Consider the following 26,975-nt stretch of genomic DNA (forward strand, 5'->3'; position numbering starts at 1 on the left):
CGTTTACACTCGCACTGCACATGCACCCTTGCTCACACATTGCATTCACTATCACAATGCATACACAAAACCCATGCATTATACGATGCCTATTTAAAACCCAGTCTTGTCTTTGATAGTGCTTGTCCTTTGTTGAAATCTCCCTACTAGGGTGACTTTACGCATATTCAATTTAAACACCAAGATTACTTAGACCTATGTTGGAGAAAGGGTCCTTAATTACCTCTGTGCATACCTCAGTGTCCCCCTTTGTCTCACCAACTTCAGGACATTGTTGGGTCAATTTTTACACTTGTAGGAAGATTTAGGGCTTAGGTCAATCAAAATGATGGAGACTGTTTATGGAGTGAGTTTGTGTGTAATATCTGTCCATCTTCTAACAGTGGTGCAATCCTTTCCTCCCACAGTGCATTCCCTAAATCTTGAAAACTTGTTTTGTTACCTATGAAGCAGATCCATTTTGATCTTAACAGATGGAAGCATAGCTGCCATGTGGTTCAATTTCATGCAACACCTTCAGCAAAGTCCCTTGGCAAGTAATACACTGAATGCTGCCGTTTGTAAGCCACAAATTAGAGCGGAGAATGAAAGTGCAAGTCATAGAATGGAAAGTCCAGTCTGGTTAAAAGGAAGGACTGCCTCAAGGTCTTGCACATAAAATAGTGCCCCTTAGTAGTTGTGGGATAGCAGCACAATGAAGGGAGTGCCTGGCAAATGCCTATCAAAAAGCGGAAAGTGATGACTTTTCTAATGCTAACCATTTCTGTCCATCTTTTCTTTTAGTAGACAAATATCATCACAGCTCACACATCTGCGCATACTCACCTGCGTGTGTGTGTTTGCGTGTGCATGCGTGTGCGCTCTGTGAATGCTCCCATACGTGTATGCATGCACACAACTCAAAGTGTTGGGGGGCGAGAGATGAACTAGATGTAAGTTTAAGTTAGGTCGTCAATCTAGTGCAGTTGGTTTTCCTGTTTTTTTACTTTCAGACTGGATTCATCATCTACTGAATTTCAGGCTTCCAGTCATCGATCTCTTCTTGCTTTGATTTCATGCAGCATGCCAAAGGTTGATTCTGAAATGGCTTCCTTCAGGAGTCCATTTGAGTCCTCATTTTGGGAGCCATATACACATTTACACAGTTGATTACCATGATTACTTTGTTTTTTTCTTAAACGGTGCATAATACCACTGCTTTTAGTCCTGTTGCAAGAGTGCCAGTTTAAATGTGACATACATGGTGAAGCAGTGCTAGACATTTTTCTATCAAAAATCCATTTGTCTAGTGGCAAGCAACTATTTCCTAAGTGTCTGTATCATGGTTTAAATTAACACATCCTACTCCTTTCCATCCTGCACCCTGTGCGTGTGATGGTGTCCAGAGGATTGTGGGGATTGTGACTACTTGTGAAAGGTTAAAACATGTTTTCTAATATTCTTCAATTTACACCAGTAATAGTTTTACATTTTTTTCTTTATACAATCGCAAACAGTTTTTCAGGTAACTGGTTCTTTTAAGATTTTTGTCATTTTTAAAACTTCTTCCAGTTAACTATACTTAACTATGAAGAGGACCTATAATGTCACTACCTATGATGATATGGCATTTATAACACGCCTATACACAAGTGTTTAGAGGCGCGAGAAACACCTACTGTTTTTTCTGCTTAGCAAGTATCATTGTAAAAGGTTTCAGAGAATTAAAATATGTACGTTTAGAAGAAGTGAAGCAATGTTTAGTCTATATGCAGAACCTATGGATTGGAAGCTGTATGTTGCTAATTGGCAAATGCTTTTTCAATGTAGATTTTTGTTGTGAGTTTTCTCAATTATAATGTTAGTGATAATGTGGGACTTCATTAGTGAAGTAATTATTTGCTTCTGTCAACAGGTTCGCACAGTTCTTTTTGTGTCCTTTGTTTGATGAAAGCTGCAAAGACAGGGAAGTCAATGCTGTAGATTCTGAGCATGAGAAAAACCTGATGAATGATGCTTGGAGACTTTTTCAGTTGGAAAAAGCTACAGGAAATCCCAGCCACCCATTCAGTAAATTTGGAACAGGTATGTCAATAGCTTAGTTTCAAAAAGTGAAATTCTGTTTTGATAGTTGTCAAGTTGCAGATTTTCAATGCACTTTTTCCCTTATGTGGGGATTGTTTTATGCGTTTGTTTCTAAATCAAGATTTTTATAAAGGTCCTTCAGTATTGCAAATTGCGTTCATCAAAAGTGTTGGTGGTCTCCATACCTGCTGCCTTAAATCCCAGAATCGATAAAATGATTTTGAAACCGGGAGCTGCTCCATTAAAAAAAAAAAACAAAAAAAAAATTATATATTTTCAAGGAAGCAAGAAGAAACTGGGTGAAGACAAACACTGAAAAAAACAGAGTAAGCTGGGCAATTTAAAATGACAAACTGAGAATATGAAACTGTGAGATGGGTTTGTTGGCATTCTGGCCCTTGACTCTGTGCTAACCTATGGGATGAAGTCAGCAGCCACACCTTCTATTGGATTGTAGGAGCTCTGGGGACCACAGATATCTCCCTGCTACCAAGTGTCTGACTCTGAGGAAGTAAAGTGGGGGATTCCATAGAGCCTTTCTTCCTCTCCCAGACCCTCTTGGAGCATGCGGCCAAAGACTGATCTTGTGCAAAGGCATCAGCATAGTTGATGGCTCTCCCAGGACATCCCCATGCTTGACCTCGCAAGACTGAGTCAGGCTCTAGGCTAGGAGCCAACCCCATCCATAGCACTCCATTGTCCAATAAGGACCCTATCCATTGTTTTCAGATAACACTCCTGGTTCTGGAGAGTCAAGTGGTGAGAAACGCATATCACGTAGTCGGCAGCAAAGGAAAAGGCACCCCTGCACTCCCTCAGTCAAAAATATCACCTCTCCCTTACTCGGCTAGCACAGTGGAGAGCCTCACTACCCAGTCAGCAGCGGAGTTGCAAATGTGAAACACTGCAGTGTGCAGAAGAGTGCAGCTGGGAAGTCCCTTCCCGGGACTTTGGTTATTGAGGACCTGTTTTCAGCACGGAACCGCCCTTGTACATAGTTTAAAGTTAGTCTTTATTTATGTTCTTTGACAACCGTACACCACAAGATATCTGGCGACGACTTTCGAGGACAAGACGATTAGTCGACAACGACCCATCTCGACCAATTTGGTCTGCGTTTACCTCTGCCCCAACAGGCCTCAGCTCTGTACAGCAGGGAGGGTGGGGGGAGGTAATAATCCATCTCATTTAGAGAATGCCTATTCCCCTATGCTGCCATCTTTCCATACTATGGAACACACACCATTTAAAGTCTGTCCTTCCTGTGACAAGTTTCCCTGGAAGGATTCACACAGTGTGTAACCTTTGCTTCCCTAGGAATCATTCCTAAAGACAGTGCAAGTCCTGCAGACTGTTTCGGTCATAAACTTTAAAGGACCGGAAAACTAAATGCTGGGCCCACTACGCCATACAAGCCGAGGCCGCCATGAACTTCGAGGGAGCCTCCAGCGATGGCAGCATCGGCGTCCTAAGTTACACCGAGGGCGATCAGGACCAGATGGATTCCCGCGTGCCGGACCCCGACTCCCAACAGTCAGGCCGGCGGTTCTGCAACAGACGCGACACCCGGCGGCTCAGGCACTCGCTGCACACCACACTAAACACCCTCCCCATGGCCGTAAGGGGCCCGTGTCGTCGACAGATAAGCCACACACGTGTCAAAGGGAAGGTCCGAAAAATCTGTCCCCTCGGCCTTCGCCACATGACAGGGTCCCGAAGCAGACGCCAAAGTCTGCTGCTGACACTGCAAGCAAATCTGTAAAGTTCTTGGGTTCCGGCCGAACATGCATCGAATGATGCGTGAACGGCCCCTGGTAAAAATTCAAATATGAGTGAACTCATTAAAACCTCCTCAAAGCAAAGCTGTTGAAAAACTCCATCTTTGACGCCTCCACCCTCAAAATCAAAGGTTTCAAGGGAGAAGGAATACTCTGCCCCTAGGGATACCCTTTCTGGGGCAATGCACCACAAACAGCCCCCTGCTCCAGAGCCTTTGTCTACACCTACTCCCACAGTGTTATCAAGCTCCTCCCATTGGACCCCGGAAAAGTTTGATGGGCTTATGAGGAGAATGTCTAGTTTTGTTGACTTTTTGAATCAACACCCGGATCAACTTGCCAACCTCCAGGGGCCCCTTCAAGTCTATGCAGCTGACAAGTAGCCCGATGCCAAAAGAGCCCACCTGGAACGTACACAACATAGTACATCTACCTATCAAGACGTGTCTGATGACATATACTATTATGACACTGAAGGTTCCCAAGACCCTGGCTCATTAGCAGACCAAAGGAACATTGATACAGATCAATACAATGACGACGATGTATACATCCTCCAATCCCCAGACCATACTGACCAACCAGTGGCTGATTCCCCTTTGGACAACCAACTGCAGTATAATCTTTTAAAAGCTGCAGAACACTTTAAAATCGATACCCAGGAGGCACACGTCAGTAGACTTTGTAGAGGACATCCTCGGGGATAAGAGATCTGCAGCACAGTTAATTCCACTGCTCCAACCTGTCCAAACGCGCATTCAGTCTTCTCTACTTACCCCCAGTCATACAAGGGCCGTCAACCCTTGCATTGATAAACTGTTTAGACCGGCCCCGTCAGACCCATTGTACATCAAGGGGCAGCTAAAGCCTGACACTCGCTTGGTCCCCACAACAAGGAAAAGAGCGAGCATATCTTTAGCCTCTGCCGAAGCCCCTCCTGACGAGAGCAAAAATATTTACACCCTAGGCAGGAAGGTATCTTCCTTCGCCGCTTACCAAGTGAGAATAGTTATCAAAACAACGCTCCTGGAAAGTTACATTTGCCACAAGTGGGACGACGTATCACAACATATAGACTCGGTCCCAGAGCCACTAAAGACACAGCTTTTACAAATAGTAGCTGAAGGTAAATAGGTGGCAAGCTGCATCCTGAAAAACAATTTGGATGCAGCAGACTATGCAGGCTGGATAGTAGCTGAGGGTACCCTCCTCAAACGCCATGCATGGTTACGCCAATTGTTTCAAGCTGCATATCCAAGCCACCCTTTTAAATATGCCAATTGATCCGTACGCCTTATTAAGTAAAGCGGTCGAGGACGCACTGAAGAGTGCTAAACAGGAGTATGACACCCTAAAATCCCTGAGATAACTTGCAAACAAACCCTTTGTGCAGACAGGCAGGTTTAACACATGCCATTTTAGAGGACAAAGCTCCCAGATGTTGTCCAACTACAACCATGGCGGGCGAAATTCATCTTGGGTTTCCTCTTGGGGGCAGTCCTCCCAACCAAATGTTCAAAGCGGGCACAGAAGGTCCCGAAGTAGAGGCAGATCCTCCTCCAGAGGAGGCTCCACCCCACCAAAGCAATGACCACCTGCCACAGGTCCCCTCCCATGGCTCTCCAGTAGGAGGTCACATTTCTCAGTTTACCCACGCATGGGAGGGGTTCACATCGGAAAGTGGGCACTTTGTACTGTGGCGGGAGGCTATTGCATAGAACCCATACAAACGCCACCCAACCACCCGCCAAGACAAGGACAAACCACGCAGGAGAAACAGCGCATTCTGATGGAAGAGGTCAAAGCACTGCTACTAAAGGACGCCATAGAAATCGTCCAGGTAGTCCAGCTAAAGAAGGGTATCTATTCAATGTACTTCCCTGTGCCAAAGAAAGAACAATGCGCCCTGTACTAGACCTGTGCCCTGTGAACACTTATGTCAAGCCTCAGAAATGTTGCATGACAATGCTACAAGAAGTAATCCCACTGCTAAAAAAGGGGGACTACATGGCAACCTTGGACATGAAAGATGCTCACTTTCATATTTCAATGTTCCCAGCGCACAGAAAATTCTTGCGCTTCAAAATAGCGAATAGACACTACTAATTCAAGGTGCTATCCTTCGGCATAGCCTCTGCTCCAAGGGTATTCACCAAGGTACTAGCGGTAGTGGCGGCCCACCTACACACAGAATCAATCCCAGTGTACGCTTATCTCCCCCCCTCCCCCCCCCCCTTCGCCAATCTATTCATTCATGCAGACAGCCAATCAGGCTCGCAGGCATGCAGGCCATTCACCCCCCCCCCCTTTGCCCCCCACCCCTCACCAATACATTCATACTCTTACGTCCCGTCCCCTTTTCTTCATACTGCATGGGCGTCCCTCGCGAGGGATGTGAGACGGAACCTTTTTCACCAGAAAAATCTTCTTCCACTCGAAATCTAGAGGCGCGGCCCTGGGAGCATGCTCTGCCCTGACTCCGCCCTCCGGCGCCACACCTCAGTCCCCTTTTCTGTGCCGACGGGAACGAGCCGAATTCACCAGCGCTCCTGGGTTAGGCTTCGGCCATGTAATTCCATGCGCGGATTCTTCCTCATCTTCTTTTGTCTTTTTGTTCAATAGGTACTCGGTCCTCAGACGCTACAGCTCCTCCCCGGCGCATGTCGACTTCGACAGGGTTCAGCAGGTGTCCATCTTGCAAAGGGCCTTTTCCAACTTCAGACCCCCACGCCCTCTGCCTATGTTGCCTTGGCCCAGACCACGGTTGCCAAGCCTTTTCGGCGTGCGGCTCGCTGTCCACGAAAGCGCTGAAGAATAGACTCGCCAGGTGGAGGGAGCTTTTCCAGCGGTCTCCTTCTGAGGACCTCAAAAGTTTCGTGAGACGTTCCAGGCCAGAGGTAGGGCCTATATTTTCATCTGCACCTCGCAAGGGAAACTCCTTCCCAGGGACTCTCCCACGCGGGAGGGACCATTCAGGTTCTTTTACCAACTCGCGCACCGAGGCAGTCACAGCTGCCGGCCTTCGGGCTGATGGTTCCTCGGATCCTCCTGGTGCCAGGGTTGAGGGGCCGCTAGCCTCTTTACCGGGCTTGCACCCGAGGGGCTCCGCCCTTGTACCGGCATCATGGCCGAGGGGCTACGCCCTGTTACCAGCAGTACGACCGAGGGGGCGCCTGAATGCAGCTCTAACGACCCTCGGGTCGAGGTTAATACACCTACTGGGCTCATGCCTGAGGAGCGGGACAGGTCGCGCGCCCAACACATAAGAGACTTGGCAGAGGATCGCAGAGGCGAGCTGAGCAGCACGTCGCAGCCACGTGGTCGGCAGCTCAACAAGATGGCCGACAAGCCAGAAAAGGATACCTGTTTGCTTCTGCAAGACTTTTGTGAACAGAGTATGGAGGAGGCACTGGCATCAACCAGGTACGTGGCCTACGGCCTACCCTTCTTATGCGCAGGGCTGCTTTCCCTTGCGTCTGTATGTACAGGTTCGGCTGTGGCCTCAGTTGCCTCTAGTAACCCCCTCAGTGCCCTCCTCCTCCTCTTTGGCCAGTGAGGACCAGATCTTTGAGAGGTTCCTCGGCCTCATGAAGTCTCCTGATATGGGGACTATCATCAAGGACGCTGTCAGTGAAGTCCTCCCCGCTATGCTAGCGGCGCCACAGGCACCTTTGCTGACGCCTCCGGCTCTGGCGCAGCCGCCTCCTCTGGCTCCTCAGCCTATTCCTCAGGCGGTTCCAGATCAGCCTCCGCCCCTTACTCAGCCACCGGCGGTGGTCCCCGTGCCCCATCCCCCGGCTCCGGATACTCCTCCTCCACAGGATCCCCCAGACCCTCAGGATACTGATGAGGAGGAAGATCCTGACACACCATCGGCCAGGGCCTTCCACGAACGTATTGCGGGCCCGGCGGAATACCTGGGCCTGCCGTAGCCACAGGTCGAAGAGCTGGCGGAGGGCGTCCTCGCTGAAGTCCTCACGAGGCGCCCTTCTGCCAGAACGGGAATTCCACTGCAAACCGATGTAGTCTCCCTCGCCAAGAAGGGTTGGCTCAAACCACACTCCGTCCAGCCAGTCAACCACCACCTGGACGCCAAGTACAGGCAGATGGAGGGGGATACACTCTTGCTCGCCTCCCATCCTCGGCCACACTCCTCGGTGATCGCTGCGGCATCACTGTACTCCAAACCTCAGTCCTTGTCTTCTTCATCAACGGCACTGTTGGACAAGGAGGAGAAAACCTTGCAGGCATACGGTAAGAAGCTGTATTCCAACGCTTCCTTGCACCTGCGTCAGGTCATTGCAGGCGCCATGCTGGCGGCCGCTAACCAGAGATTATGGCGGGAAATTGCTGACCTCCTCCCGGAACCCCCCTCCCACAGCCAATCGCGTTTCATGACGGGTCTAGCCGAGGCAAAGCTTGTGGCGCAGGATATCATGGAATCCACGCTAGCACACATCGATAATTCTGGACGTGCCATCTGCATTGCCACGGACATGAGAAGGATGGCTTGGCTCCGGGCAACCAAGTTCAACACGGATGTCCAGGAACGTATTCTAGATTTGCCCTTAGAGGGCAGCAACCTCTTCCGCTCGATCACAGACGAGGAGCTGGACAAGAATAGCTTGCAGTCAGCTAAGTCTTTCTCCATTCTGACAAAGGCCACGCCCAACCGTATTCCCAGTCTCAGCAACGCTCAGATAAGGGTAGCTCATCCGGATGCTTCCACGGCTTCCAGGAGTGCAGGTCTAGGCAGCCGGAATGCTCGCCGACCCCTAGTCGGCGTAAGCATCAAAAAGGGGGCGGGGCAAAAGGGCTTTTTCCAGTCTCCCTACTCTGCCTCTGAGGGAAAAAAGTCTTGGCAACTTTTGGTGACAGAAATTTGCGGACCCCTGGATCCTATCAGTAGTCTCCTGGGTACAGTCTACCTATTCCGGCCTCTTCTCCCTCCTCTACTCCCCTCCCCCAAGTTGGGACAGCAACTCTTTTGGCAGAGATTCAGTTGCTCGTCCTGAGCCAGGCCGTGAGGAAGTCCCAGCCTCCCAGCGAGGTTCAGGCTTTTACTCCAGGAACTTCGCCATACCGAAGAAGAAACAAGTGGGCCTGAGAGTTGTACTGGACCTTTCCACCCTCATCCTCTGCATACCTCTTCAGAGATTCAAGATGGTTACTCCCGCCTTTATTGCGGAGACATGCAGGGGAGACTGGATGTGCTCCCTGGATCTGAAGGACGCGTATCTGCACGTCCCGATCTGGCAACCCCATCGTTCTTTCCTCCAGTTCAGGATCATGGGTTTCCACTTTCAATACAAGGTCCTCCCTTTTGGCCTCAACTCGGCCCCCAGGATCTTTACCAGACTCATGAATGCGGTGGCAGCTCTTCTCTGGGCCTCCATGTATACCCCTATCTCGACGACTGGCTCGTCAGGGCGACATCTCAAGAAGCAGTTCACCACTCCTCCCATGCACTGATGAACACGCTACACGAACTGGGCTTTTTGTTCAATCTCAAGAAGTCACAGCTACAGCCCACGCAAACCACAGACCGAGTACACCCCATCTTACATGGAGTATTGGAAAGGGTTAACTCTTATCCCTTTTTGTCTGTGCCTCTTGGAGCCTGGTTTCGCTCCCTTAACATTAAGACTTGGCTGGTGGCAGTGGTATCTACCTACCCTAAGTTTTCTACTGCGATTATTATATATATATATATATATATATATATATATATATATATATATATATATATATATATATATATATATATATATATATATATATATATATATATATATATATATATATGGTAATGTTTTAGGCTATTATATTAGCCTCGAACATAAACCCGCTTGACCAAATACATTTTATTTTGGCTCCGGCTGGGTTTATTCGCCATTTCTTTTTGTTAGTCTTTCTAGTGTTTTTCTCTGCGCGCCAAACCGGCGATGACTCCTTTGTTCGCTGTCTTTTCACAGGCTTCTGCACAGAAGCCCTCCTTAAGGCGCCTGATTGTCTAGGTAGGCAGGATGTGAAGGAGGGATCTTCGGACCCCTGCCATGGGTTCCCTTTGTAACCAAAGTCGCACTCTTGTCCGATTGGCTAAGGGGTCTGGCCTTGCCAGGCCAGCCACCCTGCTGTGTGATTGACATCCAGGTTGTATGAATGGGGGAAAACTGCATAAAAAACAGGCCTCTGGGACTGGAAGAGCAGAGTCGCCACTGGAACGAAAGAACCAACGAGGAACTGGACGAAGAGGACCCCTACCACGACTGAACCGCCCAGTGAAGCTCTCCTGCAGGTCCGAATCTCCAAATCCACCAACAGAGAAGATCCTCCCGGAAACTTCTTCCCTTGAGCTGGTGGGACCAACCAGTTTGCCTAAACTACAAGCAAGGACCCCTCCTCTGGTTGAATTTGCTGTACATAGCTACAGTGGGCAGGATAGCCAGGAAGGTCGGACCCTGCTTGGTTTTTAAGGAGCGCACCTTTTATTCGTCGTTTGGCGCTGCTGCTTGTTTCTTCCCTGGGAAGTGCTGGACCCTCCAGTCTTCCTACTTCTGATCAGTCCGACGGTCACTTCAGGAACTGTGAGCCTGCAGGAACTACCAGGAATGTCTGCCTCAGCTACAGCCCCCTCTCCGTTTTAAGGTACTGTGCAAATCCGGTTGTGCGTTTCGCTCAGCCGCAGTGAAGGTGTTTGAAATCTTTCTCCAATCTGAGGGCTTGTCCTTCTCTTCTCTTTGAACTGACTTTTCTACCAACCAACCTCGTCCGGAATCTGTGCCACAAACTTTACCACAAACTACTCTGAACTGTGTGATCTTGAGCAAAAAACATTTGAACCATTGATTTTGGCCCTAAGCCTTTTCTATCTGATGATCTCACTGTAGTCTCTCTTGTTCAATTGGTCAGAGTACTTACCTGTTGGTTTTGCCTAATTTCTAATAATTGTGTCTTTCCCTCCCTTTTAAATTGCTGGAGTGCCATTTTGCTCCCACTTCATTTTGTGAGCTTAACTTGTCTGAAATTTAAGGGAAGTGGTGTGGTGTATTTATGATTGTGATTTTTTAACTTGCTTAGAAAGGTGAACTGTTAACAACTGATAAGTAAATATATATTCTTTTACTCAGAAACCTTGAGTCAGTGTTTGTCTGAATCATAGTAATTGCTGTCCTTTGTGTAACCCCTATTACTGCTCACTTATTCTTGAGATAAGGAAGCCACACCCCGTATGGGATTTAAACCTAGTCTTGGGTGGCCTTGCACACAAGCCATTCGAGCCTATGGCAACGGCAGACATCGGGCTGGTCACCATCAAGACGGTCCTGCTAGTTGGCCTCACATCGGCACGCAGGGTCAGCGATATCCAGGCCCTAGTCGCCTCAGATCCATACACCACCTTTCACAAGGATAAGGTGGTCCTGCGGACCCATCCGGCATTTCTACCTAAAGTGCCATCAGCCTTTCAATTAAACAAGGAGATAGTCCTTCCTACATTCTTTGCCGACCCGATGGACGAGCCTCAGAGTCCTGCATTTCCTGGATCTCTGGCACGCCCTGAAATTCTACCTGGACAGGACCAAGGGCTTCCACAAGTCAGATGCCTATTTATCCCCTTTGGGGGCGCCAGGCCGGGCTATCGGGCCTCAAAGCCTCCATATCCCGCTGGATGTTCTCGGCCCTCAAGGAAGTGTACGAGGGCCAGCATAGACCCCTTCTGGCGAACATGCATGACCACGTGGTCCAGGCCAAGGCAGCGGCCATCGCCTTTCAGCACCATGTACCCTGACAGGTCATCAGCAGGGCGGCAACATGGTACACTCCCTCAGCTTTCTGCAAACATTACTGTTTGGACGCCGGCTCCAGATCAGATGCAGAGTTCGAACAGGCGGTTCTCCGGAACCTGTTTGCTTAAGGAGGGTCTCCCCTCCACCTTGGGGCTACATTCAGTTATAATTGCCCATGCAGTATGGAGGAAAGGGGACTATGGACTAAGGTGAGTAACTTATAATTAATAGAGACATTCGTTTTACGGCAAGCTAGAGTTCAATAAGTTAATAGAAAAGGCTTACCTGTCTAAGGTCATCTCCGAAGCAACTAACTTCCGTCAGAAGTTTCACTCGCAGTATCTTCAGTCAAGTTTACGGTTGAAATCGCAGCAATTTCATTCAGAAATTTATTCCACCCCACCGCATCTTCCGAAGGTATTTTTCGAAGCTTCTGTGAGAGAAATCCCCTGGTAATCAGCAGGGCCCTGAGAGAGAAGGAGCACTATATCTCTTTTGGGTTGAGGTTCTGCCCCCAAGTTGGACACGCTATGGTCCACTTTATTGATGACCGCTGTCGCTCAGTGCTGTTGGGAGAACGAATCGGAGGCCACATAGGGTCCCAGCAACAAATGGTACTCGTGTTCTTCGATGGCGTCTATTCTTTCTTTGGTAACCGGAGTGAGGCCTTTGTCAACAGTTCACTGTCCACTGAGCTACAAAGACTTCTTTGAAAACTGATTGTTAAGGTGGTGTCTTGGCCCACCTGATCCACTGAACAGAATTGCTGATTTTCCTCCTCCCTTTCCAAGTCCTACATTTCGGAGATGCACATGGTTACAAACTTGTGCGTCAAGTTTCCTGGACTAGCTGGATGAATTGGCCTGAACAATGAGGAAGGTGGCATAAGAAAATGCTGAAATGCCCTGATAAGTGCACTAGATATTTTACAAGCTATTTGCAGTGTGGTCGATCAGTCAAAGGGATAACTGCAGAGAAGATTTGTCTGCATTTGCAGAAGGCAAAACTGCAGGATCAGGGCAGCTGTGTTTATGGGGCTCAGTTGTCAGCTTTATCTCATTGAGTGAGGACACATTTCTGGTTTGCACGGTCTTGGCAGGAGTACATGGTCCCTGGTTGCGGCAGTAGCGGAGGCTAGACAATTGAGGGCTGCTCTGAGCTTTTTCTGTGCGTAGTATAATTTCTTTTTTTATTGTTTATTGGCTAAACAAGTTAATATTTAACAAAGTTCCCAAGAAAGAAAATAATAAAGTTCACACCATGCTTTACAATATTTGATTACATGATATAAATGTAATGAGTCAAACAATAACAAACACAAAAGAAGGAAAAAGAAAAAAATAGAAGAAAATAAAACTGTCAACTATGTATACTCTAAAATAAAAAAAGCTATTACATGGTAAAATCAATTTATCAATGTCCAGAGTTAGCCTGGCAAGTTAGACATAGAAAATAATCCTACAAACAAAGGTGTCACTTCATAATAGTTTGGTAGCCTTATCCTCTATTCTTATGGCTTTTACGAAAGTAACGACAGCTGTTAATGCTGAAGTTGCATGACCAGATAAACACAAGACCCAGGCATTTTCAGTAAATTCAGTGTCCACTCCCAATCCCTCACCCCCGATCCACCCCCCGACCCATCACCCCCAAAATCTCCGAAATGTTTGTAGCTATTTCTGCCTCAATTTATGGACTGCTGGACAAGCAACTAATATTTTTCTTTGTTTCAGATATTGGTGAGCTACTATAATACCGGCAGCCCCCTGATGAGTTCCAGCAACCTCTTTGTATCAAAACTTGCTTGGTAGGGATAAGGTTCCATCGGAATCGGAAAAAAGCTCTGCAAACCCATTTTTCAGGACATAAAGCTAAAAATGGGGCCAAACAACCCAGTTTTTTGTGATCATGTCTGAAATGGACTAAAGAAGAAAATAAAAGCTTTTTTTCAACCATAGTAAATCCAGTGCTGTTAGTACAAGCATTTTTTTCAGTCTTTCAGGGTTGTTACACACTTTAAGAGAAGAATTTAGTGTGTTTTAGAATTTTACAAAAATATTCAAATAGGCTATTCAGCTACGAACTTGGTTTCTCAACAAGGATGCTGTTCAGGTCTGAAAATAACAAACCTTCAACTGGACACATTTTCCTTAGCAATAGAATACCTTTCCAGTTCGCTCAAGGATATAATTCCCGCATCGTACTGAAATTGTTCATAGGGATCACATTGGGTACGCCCAGCACTCTCCGCAAGACCAAGGCTTCCAGACGTGGCAAGTAGTCACTCAAGGTTAATAGATATTCATAACATATAAGATTTTAGGGACCAGCTTTTCCTCATAATATAGGTTTAAGTATTTCCCATACCGTCTAACTACTCTCACGTTGGTTACTGAGTTGCATGGAACGGCCATTTCTTCCGTCTAGAAGCCTTGATCAACTTATAGTAGCCTGTATACCAAAGACCTCATATTAATAATGGGTTCTTGTCCAATGTGCCTTTTTGGATAGATTGTTCTTTTGCTTTTTGAAAAGTATAACATTTTCAATTTAGCTGTATTGAACTGAAGCAAATGATTCCTCAAATAGAACTCAAATTTTGTCAGCAGACGCTGCATCTCAACTGGTTTGCAGTCGAAATGGAGGAAATCGTCTGCATACGAAAGCCAGCATTATCTCAACTGGCCTATACTGCAGGAGGAAAGTGTTCACCCACGTCTGATAGGTAGAGGTTAAAGAAGCAGGGTGCTGAAGTGCACCCTGCCTTAAGCCTCGGCCTGTCGCAAAACTGCGGTAAAGCCTGCCCATGCCATTCAAGCATATCTGAATTTCGGTCTACTCGTGGAAGCTCACCAGGAGTCTTGATAGCCCCTCTGGAATCCCCCACCTCTTTAGCTTGATCCACAAGAGGTTCCAGTCTACTGCATCAAATGCAGCACTTAAATCTATTGATGCTACATATACTGACCTATATTTACCATCCCGCACAAGTTGTTGGATCATGCTGATCATTGCGCCATCCAGGGATGTATCCAAACCACTCCTTAAGCCGGTATGCCATTTTGTTAATCTCCCGGTGGACACAGCCCACTCCTCCTAGGTGTGACAGCAAGATGGATGGAAATACCTTGCTGTCAACATCCAAGAGGGCAATGGGTCGGTAGTTCAGCGAGTTAGTTCTTATTCCCGGCTTGATTATAGGAACAGTAAGTGCCTTGGCCCAAAAAGAGGGAAACACTTCACAAGACACCACCTCTTTGAATAGAGCACTTAATACATTCACCGAGAGAATTGGGTCAGCTTTCAGGAGGAAATTTGAAAGCGCATTTGGCCCTGGAGCGCTTTTTTTTGTTTTTTTTTTGTTTGTTTTTTGTTGTGATTTTTTTTATAAATCACTCAAACGATGTCTGGTTCGAATGATTCAAGATTCAACCTGTCCCTGTCAATAGGATGGAGACCCGTTAAAGCTCCCGCAGGTGCGGCATAAACAGTGGAAAAATGTAAATACCAGTTACTCCAGGAGACTCATTTGTTTCCCGGCCTGGTTAGAGTCGACTGAATTTATATATTGCCAAAATGCCCTAGAGGACCGCAAGAGCGCCTCAGCGTCGTCTTTCAGTCTGTTGGCCCTGCTATGTCTTACCCAATTTCGGTAAGTTTGGCACAACCGCTTGCGATGTATATTGGCTTCCTCCAAAGTTAGAACCTTCTGAGATCTCAATGCCCTCAGCTCTTGTCAGAGTTGCTTTTTTTTTAGCAGCAAGTTCTTTATCAAAGGCATGTACATGTTACCTTCCTCTTGACCCCCATACCGCCACCCCTCACGGTCTGCTGGGGTGCAATTAAAGTTGCCACAAACGCCTCAAAATTGGCAGGGCGCAAGGCCCTTTGTTTCTGTGCTGTGGTAAAATGCTCTAATGACGCTGCCAAGAAATCATTCACCCTGTTTGCTAAATCTTTATTCCAAAATAATCGAGTGCGTGAGGAGTTAGATAGATTTATCAGCCCTAGATGTCACCCCTGGCTCGGAGTGAAATGTGGAGAAAGTGGCCTCCAATCTAAAGTGGTCACTCAGACTGGATTGAGAGCAAGTACATAAATTACAATTTTTGCATACAATTTTTACAATAAATTGCATTTTTCAAATAACCAATCGGTTACAAACATGTAATCCATGGTCGAACTTGTAAGACCATTAGACCAGGTTGGCGTATATGATACGTCCCCCTGCACTTCCCCAATGAGGCGGTTGAGGCCAATCCCATCCAAACACTTAATCCATTTCATCCCGTTCAATATTTTAGGGTCAGTTCTAGATGTACATATGATACTCTTACCATCCCCCTGTGTCATGCAGTCAGAATTTAGGTCTCCAGCCACAATTATTTGTCCACCCTTATTCTGTTCACACCACACATTCAAAACTGAGGATAAGTGTTGGAGGAAGCTGGATAGATCCATCACTTTCCCGTGCCAATAAAACATTCAAAATTAATATTTGAATAGATGGATCGCCGACCAATTTAATATGCGTTTGAAAAATACCACAAACACCCTGATTCCCCTCCTTCAAACAGGCCGTGGTTAAAAGGCCACCACAGCGTCTATCACAACCCCCCTGCCACCCTTAGCAAGCTGCAAGCGAATCACATAGCCATGGGGGAATTCAATAACCAGGTTTCTTGCAGGCATATGACCTCATGTTCCCTGAATGCATGCCCGACTTCCTGATTATAAAATATGCTCCTATGGCCGTGAGTATTCCATGAAAAAATAGTGAGGTTGTGGTGCTATCCTTGCAAGGAGACTTCGATCGTTAGTGCTGAATATTTTTGAGCAACCAAGACCAATCATTTGTATCTTCAGAGGCCTTCATTTTTTTTCATGTTCAATTAATTGATGGTCCTACTCACATGCTCCTCTATATACGTAGGAATCAGGGCATTCTCTGCTATGCGGCGACCACCATTTCATTTACATCAAAGCCAAAGATTGTAATAGCTTCTCTTTCATGCATCACCAGCTCAGAGATCAATCTTGAATTAAAAAAACCACTGAGCGGTCGATGCACTGTCTTACCGGGAAGCAAACTCTTTTAATATCAGATGTTGACACTGTAAAGAAGCAACCTCAGAGAGTGGTCCTAAGACATTTGAGCCATTTAACTTAATAGACATGTTTTCAGGAATAACACTTTCAAATAAGATGGCCGTGCCCCTATTTGCCTCAATTTGGGGAGGGATCTTTTTTGATCCTATGGGGTTCAAGTTGTTTTTTTAGACTCATTCTTGACTCATTCTTGTATGGGCATGTACACAAGCAACCCTGCCTCTTCTGCCCCCCCCCACCTCCGACCAATTGATTCTGCTATCTTGTAGAGCCTCCCCAAGTTGTTGGCACTGATAAATGGGCGACAAGCATCCAAGAGGCTCACTGCCAACGCCTCAGTAGGAACCTTAGACTGAAAGTTTCGTGGATTAAGCGGCCAGACACGCTAACAGTCGCGAGTGGGCGCCTCTGCGCTAAGCGTTGCCCCGTTGTATGTCAGAGTAGCCGAAGCCGATACATCAGTAAAAGGTGGATCTGAAACTTTGAATATCCAGTGTAGATGGCTCCAACTGCCTACTCGCAGTCAGCTGGGGGTACAGATTTCAGGAAGAAGCGAGCTGCTTGAGAGTTCAAATTAACAGCTGGTCTTTTTTGGGATTTTTTCTTAATCCCCTTGCTTCTTGTCCATACTTTCCTACCAAGAGATTTAGAGGCTTTTTTTTGCAAGCGTTAGGTCTGTGATAACGTCAGAGAACCCAGTAGATGGATGGGGGATACTAGTTCCTTGAGTAGGCAAAGGATTAGTCCTTTCACTCTGGGGGACCGTAAACTGTGATACTTGGTTAAGGGACTGCATCCTTTCCTCTTTTTCACCATTGGCCGTCCTGATGTCATCCATAATTATTACATCACACAAAATGATGCTGTCCAAGGATGTATTCTTACTTGGAGGCAAGGGCCGAATTGGACTTGACAGCTGCGGCCTCTTGGTAGATAGTTCGGGTAATCTCATGCTCTGTTCATCCATAATGCGACCCGGCTCACTAATATCTGGCGTGACCGAGTCTTTGTTTTTATTTTGGTGAGACAGGCCACGTGTGGTCAAGTCTCTAACAATGGCGTGCATATTTGCATTAACAAATTTAGAGAGACTATTCCAAAAGGACAATATTACTTTTGGTCTCCAGCTTCAGACTTTCATATAGGGAGACTAGCACACACAGGACCGGATTGATCTCAACCAGGGAGTCCGCCCAAGGAGGCGTGTAATATCTTGGTACCTGAAGTAACACCCAGACCAGCAGGTAAGATATTTGTAGGTTTATTGTAGGCTAGTTGCCAGGAACAACATTGGCATGTCCCCTCAAGCCAGCATAACTCAACTGTAAATCTTAGAACCCAGCTTCAGACCATAACATCCCACCACTCTACTCACTCTTGACATCACAACATTCCATGTAAGCAATAATAGTACGTAGCAGTTTACCAAGGACTCACCCTTTACTTGAATCAATCCAATCCTCAGGGTGTCACTCGGCTCGACAGCGTGTAGAATTCGAGGGGGGTGAGATCCTGTGCAGTCTGCACAGACTGCCACTCAATCGCCTCTCCGCGGTGGTGAAGGATGTTATGTGCACAGCTCCTCCTCTTCACAGTAGCAATGGAAAACACTTCCCAAGGCACGAAAGATTTTCCCTGCACGGACTGCCAGGCACTCTCCAGGGAGGTTGTGATGGCACTGTATGTAACATTGTCATAATGCACTCAGAATAAAAGTAGGAACAGAGAATTCCATACAGTAAGATTAAAGCATCTGCATAAAAAATTGTTCCCTATAAATGAGCATCAAAGCGGGTAAGGACATGAGAAAACATGCAGCTTATCTGCTGATATGGCAGCCAATAAACAGGTGGGCCTAGGCAGGATGTGGCATCAACATTGTCACACTTGGCCTCAAGAACACACCAACTCAAGATTCAAGGGGTTTTATTATAATGTTTAAAGCAGGTATCATTAACGGCTGTCCCTTTCTCAATTGCCTTAAGTGGGATTTTACCCTCCCTAGTCTGAAGTGGTTACTAAAGACCGTTTTCCTCTTCTGCCAATGATCTGGTTGTGAGAACCTAAGAGTAATTGCTTTCTCTGTCTGGGTACCAACCACTGAATTTCTAGGGGTCCTACAAATACCAAAAAAAAAGTAAGAAGGGTGCCTTTGAATCACCCATGTCTTGCTTAGTCTTGCCTTTTCACACCTGTGTATTCCTTGCCCTAATGTTCTTACTTCTGTCACAGATGGCACAAGAAACACTCCCAACACTTGAGGATGGTTAAAGGGTTATTGAGTTTTCAATGGGCCCTATGGACATCCTGCTCTTGTCTGAAAGCACCTCCTCCTTAGCCCCTTGCTAGTAGATGGTGATTGTTTCTCCCTCAGTGTACTAAGTGCCACAGTCTCAAAACATTTGTTGGCACAAGTGATGATGTGCTAGAGCAGACCCGTTCTCAAGGGGCATCTGAATGAGCCCATTTTATATGCAGTCATTCACCCCTATATGCATTTGTGCATATCGGGGCATTTCTGAGCATTTAAAAGCACACACAGAATTCACAAACTGGATATGCTTTTAAATACCCAGAAAGGAGGGTTGCCCGTTGTGAGCCTCCACCCCTCACGCCTTTTGAAACCAGCACATGGGAATGTGCAATTCATGAGTCATTTTTGACCGTGTCATGGTTTTCCTTTTAATTGTCACAGCTGCGATTCCGTTGGGCGCAAATGGAAAAAAAGCAAAATCTCTGAATTGTTTTCATTTGCGCTCATTTTGGAGGATCTGGTACAAATGGTATAAATGAACTGAGATTGTAACATACGGCCCATGGCCTTCTCACTGAACTCTGACTTCCTAGCTTTCTCTAGTCTATAAAGTGGTTGCTGTACTAAGGGGATATGGGAGTGTGCCTTGAAAAACACCCTGCTTGATGTGTTCTCTTCTGTCATGCTCACTCTATCCTCTTCCTGTACCATGCCTCTCTACGCACCCTTTCCATGCCCACCTGCCTTTTCTTGCTCTAGTCTTCTTAATTACCCTTCCAATGTCTTTTGTGCTTTCTAGACCCTACTACTACTCCCACTCCCTCCTCCACACTGTGACCACACCACCCACTTAGGAAACCCCTCATTCACTTATCCATACACTCCCTACTGTCTTTCTCCTGACCGCACTTTCACGCACGCTTAGAATGAAGTACTCACTAGCTAATACCGTGCCTTATCCAGAAAACACATTCACACTCCATTGCTACTGCCATCCTCCTGCTGATTTCTTGTGCTGACAGCACCACCTTCTCTAACCTCACCGAACAAAGCACAAAGTCCTGTTTGCTGTCTCCTGTCCCTTGAATATTTCTCTTGCATTGATTGGTTCTCTATGCAAGTCCAATGTTTGTGAGGGTTTGGGGTTCCCCGTAGTAGTTGCTGGTGGTCTACAGTACTGGTTGGTGACTGGGCATGCTTGCAGCTATTATTTTGGTGTCTCGTACGGCTTCCCAGTTCTCCATGTATGGCTGTTGATGCTGAGCTCCTCTTTGTTGGTCCTTCTATGCCAGCATCGAAGTGAGGAACACAGGGATTTTGTTTCTGGTATTGGGGTCTGTGGCTGCAATCTTGCCTTGCAGATAGTGTGTGGCACTGGTGGACTGTTTTCGGCCTACTTGGGTCTCTGTTTTAGTTGCTGCGGAAAGGTGAGGCACTGGCAAGCATTTTTCTTGGAAGGTATGGTAAAACCAAGCTGTACTGCCCAGAAACCAATTGGCAAAAGCGGTGGGGGGGGGAGGGGAGAGACAGGAATTTGGACCCTCTGAACTGCCACAGTCCACCTCAGCGGTAAGTCTGGCTCTGGATTTCTCCCTGGTAGGAGTCCCACCCTCGGCTGAGAGGGGTTTCCGCCCAATCTCAATCTGCCATTGTCGCACTACTCTCCTCCTGCCTCTTTCTCTCCCTTTTCTATCTCTGTCCCTCCAGTGTTCTTCCGCCCCTACTACACTTGCTTGCTCTGTACTAATCTCTCCTCTTCCTGCTCCACTGCTCTATTGGTCTACTCTCCCCTGCTACTCTACTACTTTTCACTATACTATTCTCCCCTTCTCCATTCTGCTACTCTTCCCTCTCCATCTACGTTCTTCTCTTCCTTCTTCCACAAACACTCTTCATTCACTCTCTCACTTGCCTATTTCACTTTCTCGTTTACATACTCTACTCTTACACTTATTACTACTTTATCTCACCAACTAATAAGCCACCTTGCACACACACTTAACAACTCCGTTTCTCTGCTGCCCCGTCCATGCTACGCTTGGGCAACCCTCCCACCCCCCTCCTCCTTTGACCGCACCACAGCAACTCATACTGTAATGTTTGTAGTGTCTTTTTTTATGCTCCTCCCACATCCAATTGGTCTTGAGCTCATGTGGTTTCCTTGGCTAATCCCTACCCTGGTTTCCCACTGGGTTGTCATACAACCCCTCTGAAGTCCTTCTGAAGTCCCTCTGAAGCCCCACCCCCTCCTGAAGCATGGGCCTGTTTGAGTTCAGCAATGGGGCAGCACACGACAACCGCAATCGCTCGCTAAGTATTTTTCATTCGAGTCTTGGACCTTCCTGTGGTTGCCAGTCTGCAGAGCACTCAGCAGGGGCACTGCAGTTCACTCCTGGCTCTCTCGCTGCTGAGTTGCTCATTCCCTGCATTGCTGCAAGGACATCTCGGATATGGAGTCCTGAAAGAGGAAAAAGAACTTGCTTGAATAGGGTGCACATTGGGTATGGGGTGAAAACAATTGGTGCTGGAAATTTGTCGACGGGCACGGGCCCTCCCAACTCCCACACTCGCCACTGGGGCAGAACTGACTCTGGCAAACACCCTAGTGTAGGCCTCCTGCCCCAGCTTGCGAAAGTTTCCAATCTCCCCTTAACAGTGACAGATCCCTGTCACAATAGTAGTAGCTGGACTGGCTTGGCAGGTCAAACACATATTGTTGACCTAATGGAACTACCCATCATGCAGTTTTTGTTTTGATGTAAAAGATTGTAAAACCTATTGCTTTGGCTGCAAAGGAATTTGCAGTAAAGCTGGATATCCTACTACTCACCTCAGTGTCCTGCTACAGAATTGATAATGTTGTGTTTCTGGAGCTTGTGAATCTGCTTAGATTCACATGCTTTGGTGCGGAGTATTACGTATTTTGTCTAAATCGGAAAAATGGGCGCCAATGAGGGTGCACCTCTAACACTCCCTACTCTACGTATACGGGTACCCATGATCCTTCATGCTTCATTGTCCTCGGAGTATTTTTCTGCCACTGATGTTGGATGCGAACCACAGCATTTGCGTTAGAAAGGAAGTGCACACCTACACCGAGACGTATCCGCACAATGATAGACTGGTGCTGCAAAAAATCAAGACGCTGAACCAACACGCCAAAAGGCACACCACGCTTAAGGGCAGTATAGTGGGGAGACAGATGTTCATTTTGCGAGGCATGTGGATCTGCTTAAAATCACATGCTGTGCATGGGCCGACATCTAGTGATAGGTGCAAGTATTGCATCTTGTTTTTGATATTCAAAAAAGGGATGTCGACTGGCGTGTTTGTAATACTATGCCTAGTGTAACGTGTACTGTACTCGTGATCCTTTACACATTGAGGTCCCTCAGATTGTTTTTTTTCCGCCATAATGGTAATTCGCTTCATGCGGAGTGTGTAGCTTTGCTACACTAATATTTGCTATTTGAAAAATGTATCTTCTCGCGTCTTTTGACGGATGCTCATTTAACGCTTGTTTCAACCAACGAGTTACCGACTACCATCTGAAGACATAAGCACATTTTTAATATCTCGACGGCTGGGTGCGGCCTTCAACAGCCTTCAGCCCTTAGAGTAGGTAGAGTGCCTCTTCTCACTTTCTTTTCTACTTATTTGTTTGGCTGCCGTTAAATGTACTTTCAAAAAAATGGAAAGGACACCCTTTAAATGTTCTTCCTGTAATAAAAAATTTCCCTGGAAAGACGCATCGAGTATTGGAAGAATTGTCTTCCCCGAGATCACGTGCAACAGCGTAAGTATAAGTCAGTGGAAGCTTTCGAGTCACCACAACTTCAAAGGAAACAAAAAAGAATTACAATCTGTACTCAGCCTCAAAGTTTGCATGTAGTATTGGTGGGCTATCTGGACACTTTTCGATTCCTTCCACCAGATACATGGCACATCCCAGTCATCTACCACCACGGAAGGGCGAACTGCACACTGATAGGAAATGGGAATAAGACCAATGGGCGTATGGAAACCTGCACCACTACATAAACATTGTGCAGATGGCATATTGACAAACTGCCCTCTCAGGGGAACAGCACTGTTCAGCTGGTCTGGGGGGCAATTTGTGAGCTGCTCCTGCAAGTGTGTCTGTGGCCACCACAATACCTCCCCAGAGCACCCACTCACGCTCACACCTCCAACACTCCAGCCCCAGTTCCCACCCACCACACTAGCAATCCGCCCACCGCGTAATATACTATGTTGAAATAACCCAAATTCCATACTTGCATCACAAAGGAGAAGCTTGAACTGTACAAGACCTGTAAAGGAGAAATAAACTCATGGATTCTGTGTTAGCTCAGCCAAAAACCAATCCACCCAGACAGGTCCCCAATGGGTGGGGCAGTAGGTTTTGGGCACCCTGGGGCAGATTGGCATACTAATGTGCCCATCTGCCGCAAGGGAAGTTGGGTAAACAAAAAATTGAAAATGGTAGGCTGCATTTTAGGGGGGGCACCCTAAACCGCTGGGGAATGTTGTAATTGAAAGGGGTGTGGCTCCCCTCCCCCAAAATGGAGTGGGGGCCCATCTCATGCAGCCCTCCCTGGGGGCAGATATCTGCTCCTAGGAAGGGGCATCTGATCCCAGGGAGGGCTGCATGAGATGCCCCCTCCATTTGGGGTGGGGGTGAGAGGGCATACCCCCTTTACATAATTCACTGGTGCTTTAGGGTGCCCCATCACCTCCCCCCCCCTCCAATGGGGCAGTAGGTTTTGGGCACCCAGTAGGTTTTGCGCCAAGGGAAGTTGGGTAAACAAAGAAAAAAACTATAAATGGTAGGCTGCATTTTAGGGAGGGCTGTGGGGCACCCTAAACCGCCAGGGAATTTTGTAATGTATTCGGGGGTGGCCCTCTTCCCCACCCCAAATGGATGAGGGGGCCATTTCATGCAGCTCTCCCTGGGGTCAGATGCCTCTTCCTAGGAGCAGATATCTGCCCCCAGGAAGGGCTACAATATGTCCCCCCCCCCATCCAGTTAGGGTGGGGGTGGAGGGGAGGTCCAACCCCCTTTCCTTTGACAAAATTCCCTGGTTGGCCAGTGGTCTCCCCACCCAGATTGCATAACATATAACATTTTTCTTTTTTTTAGGGCTTTGGGCCCTTCCCTGGGAAGCCCAAACCTACAGCCCCATCCTTTGGTAAGCAGCCCTCCCTCCCCCCACGTCACAAACAGATCCTGGTGGTCTAGTGGCATTGCTGGCTGCAGATCGAGCACTCTGCGCCCAATCCGCGACCAACAATGCTTTAAAAAAAGGTGTCGTTGGAAAGGGGAGTCTCTCCCCTTTCCAACACCTCCCTCGATCTCAAGCTTGCAATACAGCCGGAGATCGAGGGAGAAGGGCTCTTACCTTCTCGATTTTACTGCGGCAGCCGAAAATGGCTGCCGCAGTGAATTTATTTTTTCATGTTGGCGTGGATTATGCATGCCGATGTGAAACTGAAGGTAATCAAACCCCCGGCCCATGAAGAGGGACCTCCCCCCCCTCACATAGCCTGGGGGTTGGGTTACAGTTTGCAGGGATCGCTCAAAACAAAGTGCCTAAAAGGACGAGCTACCTCGTCCTTGGCAACCCAATAGGGAATTCCAAGGACGAGATACCTTGGCGTTGGCACTAAAGCGGTTAAGCAACAGAGACATTGTCCCAGTCCCTGCAGAGTAAAAACAACTATCTATAAACCCAGAGGATACGGTTTCCCCTCCCAGATAAACTTAGGACAGAGGTACACAAACTAAAGAAGTTTGAACTAACCATGGACAAAGTATTGTGGTTTGTCAAATTTATGGAAAGATATCCTATTAAACAAATTATACTTCTTTTAGAGGAGGGTGAAAAACCCCCAAAAAGCCCTAGATATCAATGACCCCCAGGCCCCCCCCCGCTCACCACCAGCCTACACACTCATTGATTTTCAAGATTACCTTTATCACCAGGACCAGGGTGGTGAAGACCAAGGTACGTGGCCAGCTACTCCCACTTGTGGTGATACAGATGAGCCAGACCTAAATTTACAGACCTTGATCAAACGGATCAGCCCGGGGACTCATCTCCTATAGATGACCCACTTCTTTTTTAGCAGTCTCCTTTAAAAAAGAAGCTGAACACTTCCAGATTCAGACTCGGGAGTCCGTTCCAGACATTGATTTTGTGAAAGTTATCTTAAAGAAAAAGAAGCCAATCTATTCCCTTGTTAAATTCTGCTCAGAGAATTCCACTTTCCCTACTTACACAATCCCTTACAAGGGTGGTTAACCCTTGAGTAGAGAAGATGGTTAAACTTGCACCTTCTGACCCCTCTTTACATTCAGGGCAATGTTACACCCGACTCTCTAGTAGTTGCATCGACTAGAGTGTGCTGGGGTTCCCTTAATGCTGAAGCACCTCCAGATTAGGAATTCAAGAAGCTTTATACTCTGGGAAAGAGAGTGACTACTTCTGCCGTTAACTCGGCACAAACTGCTAACACCACCACCACCCTTTTGGCAAGTTACAATGATGTTCAATGGGGGTTACTTCAGTACAGTTTAGATAATGTCCCTATGAAATCTCAATTATAAAAGATTGTCATAGAGGGTAGGAAATGTACACATCTCTTGATGCTTCGGAATCGGAGGGATGGATCCTTGCAGAGGGTACTTCATTAAAAAGACACTTGTGGCTTTGCAATTCTGTTTTTAAACCAGAAACTCAGGTTATTCTTATTAATAAGCCAATTGAAGAATCAGTCTTGTTTGGGAAAGCTGTATACTGTGCCTGGGAAACAGCTAAAAAGGAGCATGACACATTAAAGACCTTAAGGCAGATCTCTAATAAACCATACGTTCAACACTGAGTGTTCAACACCTGCCTTTCCTTTTGTTCCCAAACATTCACCAGACCCACACAATAGGGGTTCTCCTCAGGTTCTTCTCCCTGGTATTCCTCACAGGGCACATCGTCCAATTTCCAAACCTCACAACAAGGTTTCAGGCGAGGCAAGGATGGATGTAGAAGCGCAGCCACTAGAGGCTCCCCCGCCAATAAATGCCCATCCGTGTCCCCTCCCAAGCATCTCCAGTATGAGGACGAATTGCATCATTCACCCACCCAAGGTAGGAGATAACTTCAGATCAGTGGAGATCAGTGGGTGTTAAGTTAATGCCGATAGCCAACAGTTATTCAGTAGAGTTCCTTCAGAGACCCTGTTACCATTCGCCAATATCCAAGAGGATGTTGCAAGACCACCAACTCATCCTACAGGTGGAGGTTGAAACTTTACTACAGAAAGGAGCGATCAAACTCGTCCCTGTTGTAAAGGTTAACGAGGGTATCTATTGTACTTCCGTGTTCCCAAAAAGAACTTAATCCTGTGCCCTGTATAAGCTAGGTGCCCTGCAAACAAGTATGGCAAGACTCAAAGATTTAGGATGACAACTCTTCTAAAGCAGGGAGATTACATGGCAAATTTAGATATAAAAGATGCATACTTTCATATTTCAATGTTGCCAGCAAACAGGAAATTCTCAAAGTTCAAAGTAGGAGACACTCCTTACCAATTCAAGGTGGTTCACTTCAGTATAGCCTCGACACCAAGGGTGTTAAAGGTTCTGGCGGTGGTGGCAACCCACCTGTGTGTTAGGGAGAATTCTCCGTTTAGGCTGAATTTCCTAACCTAGTGAGTCCCCCAGCAGCTTTGCTGGATTTTTGGGGTTTATTTTTTTCTCCTGCCAAGAGTGAGACTATTTTACCCTCACTCTTGGGCATGATTTGAGTGTGTTTCTTTGAATCTAGATGTGTTTAATGGGCTATGGGGTCTTTTACCCCATAGGGCTTCATGTGTTTTTGTGATGTGTGTTACACAGCACCCTCAGTGCAGTAACACGGGTGGCATAGTGACCCCCCAGTATAGACTCCGTACCCTGGTACTGACTATTGTCTCCCAGGGCATGTA

At 46.9% G+C, this 26,975-nt stretch overlaps 1 protein-coding gene across 3 annotated transcripts in view; it reads left to right on the forward strand.

Annotated features, from left to right (window-relative positions):
- IDE (insulin degrading enzyme) overlaps positions 1–26,975 on the forward strand; it is a 2,084,778-nt gene that overhangs the window by 375,905 nt on the left and 1,681,898 nt on the right. For all 3 annotated transcript variants that reach the window (XM_069611370.1, XM_069611369.1, XM_069611371.1), the window contains one exon: positions 1,895–2,064. In XM_069611370.1, coding sequence (XP_069467471.1) covers positions 1,895–2,064 — 170 coding nt within the window. The remainder of the gene's footprint in view (positions 1–1,894; positions 2,065–26,975) is intronic.

Source organism: Ambystoma mexicanum, chromosome 8 (assembly GCF_040938575.1).
Source record: "Ambystoma mexicanum isolate Mex_15411 chromosome 8, UKY_AmexF1_1, whole genome shotgun sequence".
Classification (NCBI taxonomy): domain Eukaryota; kingdom Metazoa; phylum Chordata; class Amphibia; order Caudata; family Ambystomatidae; genus Ambystoma; species Ambystoma mexicanum.